The sequence below is a fragment of the Anabrus simplex genome, chromosome 1 (assembly GCF_040414725.1).
Source record: "Anabrus simplex isolate iqAnaSimp1 chromosome 1, ASM4041472v1, whole genome shotgun sequence".
Classification (NCBI taxonomy): domain Eukaryota; kingdom Metazoa; phylum Arthropoda; class Insecta; order Orthoptera; family Tettigoniidae; genus Anabrus; species Anabrus simplex.
This window is the reverse complement of record NC_090265.1, coordinates 159,351,414-159,363,909: the sequence shown is the minus strand read 5'-3', so window position 1 is coordinate 159,363,909 and position 12,496 is coordinate 159,351,414. Positions and strand designations below refer to the sequence as shown.

Here is a 12,496-nt window from a genome sequence, read left to right as displayed (position 1 = left end):
TTCTGCTATAAAGTAGAATTAATGGATGGCTAGAAGCAGGGCAGACACAATATTCAATATACCATAAACTATGGAAGATTATCTAAAAAGATCTATACTTACACGACCATAGAACTGTTTGTCAGAGAACAATACAATGCGTTTGAACTCATCCATAGCTTCATCAGTCCACAAGCCGCGAGGATTTCGAAGAAGTGATGGTTGAATTTCACTCAAGACGCATTCAAGTGCTAGAGGTGGGATGGACATTACTTCACTTATGAACTCCTTATCCCTTCCAAAGGATTTCAGGGCACTACATTTGACTTGCTCAGTATTGCCATAGTCAATGAAAAACACCTAGGAAAGGAAAGAAATATCATATCTTAGTGAAGCTTCCTTCAAAAACCTAGCTGCTATTTGGAGAATGTAAGCCTTTCGATCCAAAACAACAGATGGTGTGGATGTGAAAGAAAAAGGGAAGATTTCATTAAAATTGCATCACTCAAAATAATAATGAAAATTGGCCATCTTTAAGTAGTCAGAGAAATTCATTTTAATATCTTACAAGTATCTGAATATTTTGAAGCATATAACATTTTATGAACTATAAATTAAGTACACAAAAAATAAATAAAAAACAATATTTACAAATCATGTACAGCTACTGCACAATCCCTGTAATTTTATAATGTTGAAAGGGCACATGTTCCATTTATTAAATTTAAAAATATGTAGAACATTTTAAATGCAAAAACAGCTCCCTCTGTGGATCAAATGTAAAACGTCAGCCTCAAAATCCCAAGATCATGGGTTCAAACCCGGCAGAGGTAAGTGCATTTTTTGAATGGTGGAAAATAGTTCATTCAACAATGCATGATGTATGAAGTCAGTACACTATATAAAAGATCTCTGGTGACACATTTGGCGATTACCTGACAAAATTAATTAAGTCATCCATAGGTCATGTAAAAGAGTGCTGATATATCTGTCACCAGGTAGAATAAAACAGAACATCAAAACTGATATGCAGGCAGCCTTAATAACATCAAATTAAAATGCCTACACACAGTAGCTAAGGCCATCATTTTTTATTATTATTATTATTATTATTATTATTATTATTATTAGCGTATTCTCCCAATAATGGAAGACGTTAAGCAAACAACTCAATCAAGCTTTCTTTGGGTTCTTCTTGTTCTTCCAATAGGCTTTCATTCTCTCTGAGAAGGCTTGTTTACGTTCTTCCGACCATTTCGGTCTGCACTGTTTTTGCTTTGGTTGCTCTGATGTAACTTCCCACTTGTTGACTTTGTGTCTGAAGGTGTCTCTTTCTAAAATGTCTGTTGCACATATGTTTGCGTTTTTGAGGTCCTTTCGAAGTTCATCCAGCCAAGGTGTTGAATTCTTAAGTGAGCTAACATAATTTAATATTCTTTTTGACAGTCGATTTTCTGGTAATCTTGTGAGGTGTCCAAAGAATTTCATTCGTCTTTTCTTAATGTCAATTTCAATGTTTGAAACTTTTTCTGTTGTTTTGATTGATTGTAGCCTGTAACCATCTTGGGTATATCTTGCTCCTAGGATTTTCCTGATGATCTTCCTCTCTTGCTTTTTTATTTCTTCTAATTCTTGTTTACTGTTAAGTGACAATGTTTCACTTTCGTAAAGGACTGTTGGTTTTATGACTGTGTTGTAATGCCGAATTTTTGTCTGTCTTGACATGCATTTTTTGTTGTAGATGTCTTGAACTAACCCTAATGCCTTCTTGACTTTTTGGAGACGGTTTTGCTGTGAGATCTTCTCAAGGCCTGTCGGTTCGATGAATTCTCCGAGGTATTTAAAGTACGAGACCCGGTCGATTTTACCGTATTTTGTTCTCAGGCTCGTGATATCTGTCTTTGAACAGAAGAATTTAGTTTTCTCAAATGAAATCTGTAGTCCCACTTTTTCTGCAGATTCCTTAAGTATCTCAAGCTGCTTGATGGCAGTCTCCTCATCCTCTGTTAAAATCGCCAGATCATCCGCAAATGCAAGGTATGGTACGTAGAGGTTGTTTTTGGGAAAGCCCAATCGGATCGGTTTCCAAGATTCATGTTTCTTGAGTTCCTTCTCCCATTCTTCCATAACCTTGTCTAGGACGACGTTGAACAGAATTGGAGAGAGTCCATCACCTTGTCTCACACCTGTCTGAATGTCGAAGGGTTCTGAAATTTCTCCCATAAATTTCACTTTAGATTTTGTGCCCGTTAGTGTTTGTCTTATGAGTTCTAGGGTTTTGGGATCTAGTCCTCTCTCTTCTAGAATTTGGAATAGGGAGGGTCTGTCTATCGAATCATATGCCTTTTTGAAATCTACAAATGTGCATACTGTCGGCTTTTGTCTGAGGGCTCGTAGTTTAAGTATGGTTTTGAGGTTGAAAATTTGTTCTGGGCATGACCTGTTTGGTCTGAATCCTGCTTGAAATTCTGATAATTTGGGTTCTAATTGTTGTTGTGTTCTATGCAAGAGACAGGCTGATAGTATTTTGTATGTGACTGATACAAGTGAGATTCCTCTGTAATTGTTTACGTCTAACTTGCTGCCTTTTTTATGTAGTGGATGGATTAGAGCAATCTTCCAGTCATCCGGGAGCTTTTCGGTTTGCCAAATGTTTTGGATTATTTGTGTAATTTCTCTGAGTGAATTTGGGCCTAAATTTTTCAGAAGTTCAGCTACAATTCCGTCTTCCCCTGATGCTTTGTTGTCTTTAAGTTTCTTGATATGTGAATAAATTTCTTCTTGAGTTGGTGGTGACGAATTTTCCGGTATGATTTCTGGCTGTACTTTCGGGAATCTCTTTTTGGGTTCTGGACAATTTAAAAGCTGTGAAAAATATGTAGCTAATTCTTGGCAGTTTTCCTTATTTGTCAGGGCTAGTTTACCATCGTGCTTCCGAAAGCAAAGGTTCTGTGGGGAATATCCTTTAATTTGGTTCGCAAAGGTCTTGTAGAAATCGTGTGTGTTGTAATTTTTGACGTTGTCTTCAATTGACTTCAGTTGGACATTGACGTATTTCCGTTTATTTTGTCTTAAAATCTTGGATACATGCTTGCGAACTTCGAAGAATTTCTTCTGTGTTTCTTCTGATTTGTTACAATTGTAGTTTTGAAATGCCTTTTTCCTTTCTTCTAGTGCGGTCTCACATTCTTGATTCCACCAAGGATGTTTTGGTTTCTTGCGAAGAGGGATTAGGTCCTTCGCCGTTTCGATGATTTTAGTCTGGAAATTCTCCCAGCTCTCTGCAGGTCGTTTTTCCCATTCTTCTGAAATTTTGGAGTCCTTGATTTTGTGCAGATCAAATTTTGGAATCACCGATGTTTTCCTGTTGAATTTCCCTTTGGGTGTGAATTTAATTTTGATTCTACTTAAATAATGATCCGAATCGATGTTAGCACCTCTGCGCACTTGCACATCATGAATTTCCTTTTGGTAATCATATGATATTGCCACATGATCAATCTGAAATTCTCCTAAATGATGGATGGGTGATCGCCAAGTTTTTTGCTTTTTGGGATTCTTCCGGAGTGATGTTGACATAATTTTGAGGTTATTTTGTTGGCATAACTCAATGAGGCGTGTGCCATTTTTATTGGTGAATCTGTGGGCTGGATAGTCTCCCACTGTCCTCCTGTATTTGTATTCCCTGCCAAGCTGTGCATTGAAATCACCGAGTAGAATTTTCACATCATTTTTAGGGATTTTGGCCATTTCTGTTTCAAGTTCTTCCCAGAATCTTTCTGTTTTTTCAGGCTCCTTTTTATTGTCTCCATTTGTTGGCGCATGCACATTAATAAAGGTGTATTTTTTGTTTGTATGCCTGATTCTTAAGGTCATAAGCCTATTGTTGATGGGTTTCACCTCTATTACTGAATCCAAAACTTTTTTGTCTACACAGAAGGCCATTCCTAACAATGGTGCTCCTTTACCAATTTTCTTGTTTGTTCCACTTTTGAAGATCCTCGACAAGTCTATTCCGAGTTCTACAAACACACAACAGTATTTTTAACCTAGATCCAAGAACTTTCTTTAAGTGCCAAGTGTTTCATGTCATTGTGTACATAAATTGTCATTAGCCTATGTTTTATGTCAAACTATTGAGATGTATGTAGGCAATCCTCGTCATGATTGTTATCAGATTCCCTTTGATTTAATTATTCTACAAGAACTGATGATGACATCAAGGGAGTCAAAACCAGTCTTCGCTTAATAAATTTCACATATTTTACATTCAGTCTAAGCAGGTATCAGGTTTGGCTGCTGTACACCACTGGTTCATATTCACGGAAACATGGCGGCAGCAGTGCACAAAAACAACATTCTTTGACCCCATAATAAGCGGTCTTGCAGACTGCAGGACATGGACACACTCTACAGGACGGCACTATTCATCCACATTGTGCAGTAGCTGTGAATGGATACCTGGAGGACCGTGGGATCTGCAAGAATAGACTGGTCAGTGTCTTCTGAGACATGAACTGCATAGTGCATGCATGGACCTTTCATTAAAAAAGAAATTTCCAACCGTCAACACGCACTACTAAAGATTCAGGCCCTAAATGACGCTGCCATCACGAAGTGGAGCTGTTTGATTTGGTACTGAGCATGCTCCATTGCATTCGAGTGTGCCTCAGGGTTCAAGGAGAACCAACATTCATGTGGCTGCATTGAAAAACTGTCTAATTTGTGATTTTCTAAATGAGGAGGTTACTTAATTTGCTTGGTTCAGTCATATGAGTGATTTTCTTTTCATACTGGGTCCATGTATGTTTTTGTTGTATTTTTTGAGTTTCGTTGTCATCATAGAACCCCTTCAATGTGGCGGCTAGGGTTTCACATTAAATAACATATACGTTCCACTTCGACACAACAGAATTTAGTAAATGCATAAGCAGGAATTTACTTTCGCAATAAAAAGGGTGTTGTCCCTCTCGCATTCCTGTCAACTACAGGAAGAGCGACACCCCTAAATATAGTTCAGGATAGGGGAGAAGAATGCGCTTCTGGCAGAAGTGAACAACAGATGTTCTAAGGTCCACTGTTCCACTCCCCTAATAGCCTGCTGTAATTGTCGCTCTGTGATTGCCACACTTTGTTAGCTATAATGCAGAGCAAAATAGTCTACATATAGTGATGGTATTACTGCTGAACCAGCAGCAGCGATTATACCGTTTATGGCACTCACAAAAAGAGTGACACTGAGAATCTAGCCCTGAGGGACTCCATTCATCTGAACACGATACTGCAAACGTGCCCTCCCTACCCGGACATGGAATAGACAGAGGGACAAAGTAATCTGTAATAAAAATCAGCAAGTTACCTCAAAATCTTCACTGATGCAGGACTGAAAGGATACCATATCGCCATGTAGTGTCAGGCCTTTTCTAAGTTAAGGAAAACACCTAATGCTGTTTTCGCAGAAATGCACTCTGGATAGAACTCTCCATGTGTACTTAATGGTCAGTGGTAGAGCGGGCGGCTTGAAAACCACAACAGTACTCAGACAAAAGTCCTCTTTACTCCAAATATCACGCAAGTTGGCGATTCACCATCCTCTCAAATAGTTTACACAGACAGTAAGACAAATAGGTCTGTAAATTCCTGCATACTTAGGATGTTTTTAAGACTTAAGGAGAGGAATGATTATTACCCCTCGCCACTGTGACAAAAAGTCACCCTCACCATCTCATCGAATCCTCTCCTCTCTTGTCTCTCTTACCTTCCCTAATGTCTACAGAACCTACTTCCTCCTCCCATCTCTTCCTCTGATTATCTGATTACCCTGTTTCACCACCTTCTTCCTTCCCTTGCTCAATGTTTCTATCTTCCCTCCCCCCTCCTGGGCAACATTTTTCTGTTCCTCATCTTCTCTCTGATGTTCTACCTGCAAAGACTCATACCGATTCCTCATTGGTACCTTTCCTGAACTCTGCTCCTGACTAGCCCCCTTGGTCCTCAATTTCATTCCCCTTAAAACATTAGCCCATCTGTCTTCAAGAACTTCTTCCCTTGCCACTCTTCCCTCATGTATCTAATATATCCTGTACATTTTTTGAGGGAGAGCCACCTTCATTCCTGTCCTCTGTTGGAATTCTAATTATCTCCCTCAAACTATTCCCTCATACTCCTTAAATACCCACTTACACTCATAGCCCCTACATTTGCATTCCTCAGTCATCCTTCAAGTTTAATGAAAATGGTATGAAAAATCAACAAAAGAGAGTGAATAAAAGACTGAAGGAAAAAAATACTGTATACTACACAAGTAACATATGTCAATAACGCAAGCAATATACTAACAAAGTAACTACATTACATTACAATACAATACTATTTAGGTTTATTACTATTACACAGGTCAACATGGGTTCTGAGATTTGGAAAGTAAGTCATGTTCTTTCCTGATTTGGTACACCCGAACATGAAAATATCAGTTTTCTCCGCGTAGCTACCCCTCCTCTCAACCTACTGGGGGCTATTTACTATTGGCTGCGAAATCTATGTTATGTAGAGTAAATTATATAAAAATGGCAACACTGCTTGTTTGTAGGATGGTAAAGTAAGGGGCGGAATGGACCTTAAAAACTGATGTTCCGTTATTGCCGCAGAAATAAACAGTTGAGTGAGTGTGAGAAATAGAAAGGTGCTTACACACGTTGTTTTGAATGGTATTATTTCATCAAAGCCGTATTCAAAATATTTGTAATATCTTGTAACAAATATTACGAAGGCAGCGTGTGAATAGCCCAGATACATTTTGTTGCATATGTGGGGTACAATACGCCAACAAGTAACAGAATTTGTTCAGAAAGCATATTTTGCTTATTTTGGCATCAAGCTTGGAGATCAGGATAAATCATTTGCTCCACACATTGTGTGTCATACATGTATCGAGCAATTAAGGAAGTGGAGTGAAGGTAAAATTAACTGTTTGAACTTCGCTATATCCATGGTATGGTGTGAACAGAAGAATCATGTAGACGATTGCTACTTCTGTACGAGGAAAGTGGCAGGATGATCAAAATCTTGTATATGAACATAGATTAGGTGATTGGACCTGTCCCTCATGATCCAGGGCTCTCTCCAACAATATCAATGGATACATTTGAATTCTCTGAACCGGAGGTAAGTCATGAAAGCAGTGAATCTGACTATTTGGAAAGTGGTACTGATAGTAACCCAAAACCTCTTACTCAAGCACAACTAAACAATTTGGTGAAAAAATTGGAAATCTCGAAAGATGCAGCACAACTTCTGGGATCACGTCTCAGTGAAAATAATTTACTTGCAAAGTATACAGATTTTTTTGTTGAAGATGGTTTAAAGGTGTTCTGCAACGACATTGCCAGATTAGTGAAGAAAATGGGAGCTCGTATGACAGTAAGCAATGCAGGTTATTTATAGATTCTTCAAAGCAAAGGTGAAAGCATATTGGAAATAAGCTAGCATCAATTCCAACTGCGTATTCAGAGACGTACAGTACCATGAAACTACTCCTTCAAAATGTGAAGTAGGAAGTAGGAAGAACACCTGAGACTGGTATGTAGTGACTTTCTCGGCCAGCAAAGAGGGTACACCAAGGTGCCATGCTATATGTGTGAATGGGACAGTGGAATATATCATAAGGAATGGAGTAGGAGAGAGTGGCCTAAGAGGGAAAACCTGATAGAGGGATCAAAGAACATTGTGAATAAGCAAATCACATTTTATTGCCTCCACTGCACATCAAATTAGGACTGATAAAGCTGTATGTGAAAGCATTGGACAAAACAGGAAACTGTTTCCAATACCTGTGTAATCAATTCCCAAATCTATCAGCTGCAAAGTTGAAAGAAGGAATATTTGTTGGACTGGATATACATAAGTTGACGTCCAATGAACACTTTGAAGATACAATGACAGAAATGGAACAGCAAGCTTGGAGAAGTTTAAACAATGTTGTGCATCATTTCCTTGGCCAGAATAAGCAGCGTGATTACAAGGAAATAGTGGACGATGTGCTACAGTAGTTTCAACAGAGTGCAAGGTCTCCCAAAAACTATATTTTCTAATGTCACAACTAGACAATTTTAAGGACAATTCGGCTGACACATCAGCGGAACACGGTGAACAGTTCTATGAGGAACTTATAACTCTGGAACATCGTTATCAAGGTCATTGGAGAATAAACATAATTTCTGACTACAGCTGGTGTATCACATGTGAGGGAGAAGTGACACACAAAAGGAAAGACATCAAGCATTCATTCATGGACAAACTTAAATGGAAGTACGGTAGAAGTCCGTTATAGCGAGAATTCATAACGGCGAAAAATTTACTCGTTATAGCGGATTGTCGTTATATCTGATTTTTCGTAAAAGTTGGGAAAAACCCCCAAACACTTTAAAATCAGTGTGAAACTGCTATCAGTTTGTTCAAAACTTGCGTTTTTGTGGATAACTTTCACACTATAGCTTACTCGTTTGTTATTTTTCGAAATCTGATACTATGTGATGGTTTATGTTTAATTTAATTCTGAAAAAAATTATAGTATGACTCCAGAGGCCTCTGTGGCAAATGTTTCAGTTTTCTTCTTTTAATAGCTTCACCTATCCAAACCATATATCATGAAAACATATTTCATGTGCACGTAGAGAAATTGATAACCTCGTCGCTACAAATTTACATGTGAATAGCCTTTCCGAAATTTAACTAGATGCAAGAAAATATAAACTATCCTCTGAAATCAGTGATATACTCTCTTATTTTACTTTGAGATGTATCACATTCTTACTTAATTTCAGTATATAACATTAAAGGATCGTTTACTTCAGCCTATATTTCTAACAAGTTAAGAACTGCTATCAACCACGTTATTTACGTAATTTTCTTTATGGAGCAGCAGTCGATTGGTAACTTATTACAAGACATGGGAATTTGCCTATTTGCCTATTTTATTCTTGTGTTCAGAAATGTAGGCTTTTGAGATATAAATCCATTTTAGGGTTTTTTTAACTATATTTCGTTGGTTTTATTGTGCCTATTTGGAGTATAATTCCCTATTTGATGCCTTTCGACTGGATTTTAAAACAACCGATTTTCTTCCAGTGCATTATATTGTAGCTAGTGTGCTTGACAGAATTACCTTCTTTTTTCTCAATATCTGTTTACCCCATGAAAAAAAAAAAAACTGAAATTCTCAGAAGTCACCAGAAATAGTTCTAGGGATATTTCCATCAACCCCTCCAACCTCCTAAGGCATATGCGAGAACCAGTCAACGTCGAATTATGTTGCACAACCCATATGCCCTGTACCTCCCTTTCGATGCGTACTTTTGTACATGTACGCTTTATGTTCAGCATGTGTTGTGATTTACTGTGAAGTGAGAGAAGAAGAAGAAGAAGAAGAAGAAGAAATATGTTTGTGGCAATGCCCAAAGAAAAATCGTCAAAGTCCTACTGGCTGAAGCATTGGATTACAAGGGATCCCAGTTTCATTACGGATCTGTCAAGCTTGCTATAAGGAGGTGAGTTCGTTTGTTCCTTTTATCTTTTTTGTGATTGAGAACTATGATTGCATTTCACTGTAGCATATATAGGTCTATTACTTTATGTATTGTAGCAAGTTGTTTTGTTGCGATGCTCTATTAGTCGTGAACTTTCAATAATTTATAATGCTAAAATGTAAATAATCATTAGTGAACAAGGAGTTGGAACGCTGGTGGTCTCTTGTCACAGAATGGATGAAAGTTAAATCGGTATTTTGAACTGTGACTCATTTCCTGTGAAAATAGAGATTTAAAACTGAAATGCAATTTTTAAAACTCCCTTTAAAAAATCATGAATTCTATTACACTTCCTTTAAGTCTTTGCGAAACACAAGTTGCAGATCCAATGTAGCCCGGCTACACAGCGTGTTTTACGAGGTTGATAAGACTATCTTCACAAGACCAGGCCAGCAAAAAGACAGTTGGTCTGGATTGGTGAGGTCCAGTAAGTAACCGTTGTGCTTGGAGGAGGAGGGGGGGACAAAGATAGAGATGGTGTAAGCTCCCAGGTTAACAAGCTTCTAGCATCCCCTCTAGAGTCTTGCTAAATTGTGACAGAAATACGTAGGTTATGGGCACATCACGACAATTTCAATTTATACGGCTTTTAATTTTCAACAAGGGTGGCGGCCTTGTGAGCACACGATGCAGGATCTATTGCAGGCAACAGAAATTAGTCTTCATGACAGCTGACCCAGCTGACCAAAGCCAGCGAATGGAAACAAAATGTTCACAAATCTGAGATGTATAGTGCCTCCGTTTTAATTCTTCTACATAAGTAAGAATATTGCTAAGGCCAGCTTGGTGGGTCATTGGCAAGCAAAAAGGACGGATCTCTCCTTTACACTACTACAGTATCGTTTCAAGTCTTTTTTATTATATTTTTCGTCCGGTGAACTCGACACGATACTGCCAAATTACAACTGAAAAACCTTGAGGACATATTTACATGTAAATTACTAATTCCCTCGTTCCTACTTTAAAGTTTTGTACTTCTAGAAACATCATCTCTAATAGTCTTTTTTTTTATGAAGCAAATGCACGATATATACTAAGCATTATTGCCAATTAGCCCAACTGTAGAAATTTAAGATATAAGGACAATGTAATTTATGTCAATTTTACTATTTTTCAGATCAAATGTGAGAAAAATACCACAAGATCAACTTAGAAATGCTGCCATGCATCTGATACGAGTACAGAAATCTGTATGTATTTTTTTTTGCCATTTGCTTTACGTCGCACCGACACATGTCTTATGGCGACGATGGGATAGGAAATGCCTAGGAATTGGAAGGAAGCGGCCGTGGCCTTAATTAAGGTACAGCCCTGGCATTTGCCTGGTGTGAAAATGGGAAACCATGGAAAAACATCTTCAGGGCTGCCGACAGTGGGGCTCGAACCCACTATCCCCTGATTACTGGATACTGGCCGCACTTAAGCAACTGCAGCTATCGAGCTCGGTGAAATCTGTATCAACGCAACCTTTCTATCAATCCACTTCGGGCAGTGACCAACAACCATCTTCAGACCTATGCACTGCCATGTTGGGAGCTAATATGCCCCTGCATAAACCGCAGCATCTTCAAATTTCAACAAGCTGCCGGGAGCAATCACCAAATTGGAGAAGAGTGGCATGCCCCTGGTGGAATCATTTAGGATTGTGGAAGAAGTCGGGGCAAGTTTTGACCAAACATCTGGGAAGGCAGCCGCTGTCAATGAAATAAAACCAGATGAAGCGACTTCATTGAAGTTATGTCCAATCACTTCATGTGATGTTGGGAGATCTTTCTCTCAGTACAAAAACATTATGCATGAGAGGAGAACAAGATTGTTATTGGAAAACATTGAAACGTTGCTTGTAAATTCCTTTTATAGTAATTGAATGTGTTATTAAATTATAAGTAATTTTTTCATGCCTATTATGTTGCCAATTTTACAGGTTAGTGCCTATTTAAATGCCTATTTTGGCTAATTTAAGAGCCTATATGCCTGCCTATTTTAACTGTTTTTTGGTGCCTATAACTCTCGTCTCTACTTATTACTAATTGACTCCGACATCGCATTTGAATGTTAACAAGAAAGCTTGCAAGTGCACATAGCGAGAAAACTGTACTGAATGTCGCATATTGTGGTGAACGCTTCGGTTTCCTTATTTAACTCTTTCCTGCGGATCGCGTAGTAAAGCGTACTGGAGTCGCACAATTTCTCCCGCGGGTTGCGTAGTAAAGCGTACTCAACTTTGAAGCCGACTTCCTCTGCCATCTGTCCGCTAAACGTATAACTTTCTGGAACCAGTGAATTCCCTACGCTTCCTAGATACAACTGGCATGCACGAAATCCTAAAATAAAGTGTTCTTTTATACATTTTCTTAGATATAACAGACAGCTGACTGAATGTAAACACATTGCAGCAACATGGCTGCTCATAACCAGTTGTGTGCGGAGGATATTTGTTACAAATTAGATCAATGTGTTGACAAATGCAATGGTAGTGAGTTTGAAGTTGTAGGTATAATAATAAAAATGGTATGGGAAGCAGTTTGGACAGGATATGAATCTGAGGAAAATAAAAATACGGCACAGGACAGGAAATATTCATTCAGGTACCGTCTCGTTGTAACATATTAGGCTTATTTGTACAAAACACAATTATCAGTTTTAATTCCCCAGTTAAATCTGTTTCGGACTAAGAGCCTCTACGTGATTACATAATACTCCAACTAATGTCAATTTATCTTCCAATCCCATTCAGTGAAAAATTGTTTATAATTTGTATGTCCGAGAGGAAGTATGATTTGCTATCTACATATCTTCATCCGACTGATCCCGAAAATGAAATAAATTTGGAGATTCAGGCTGAATTCCAGCGTTCTCTGCATAACCAAGAAAATAAGAGCCCCATCAGGTCCAGCAATTCAGACTGACTTCAAGAACAAGCAATTTAACAT

At 38.3% G+C, this 12,496-nt stretch overlaps 1 protein-coding gene across 1 annotated transcript in view; it reads right to left on the bottom strand.

The window, feature by feature from the left end:
• spn-E (spindle E) overlaps positions 1-12,496 on the bottom strand; it is a 323,333-nt gene that overhangs the window by 118,618 nt on the left and 192,219 nt on the right. The window contains exon 18 of the mRNA XM_067157868.2: positions 103-339. Within this exon, the coding sequence (XP_067013969.2) occupies positions 103-339 (237 nt within the window). The remainder of the gene's footprint in view (positions 1-102; positions 340-12,496) is intronic.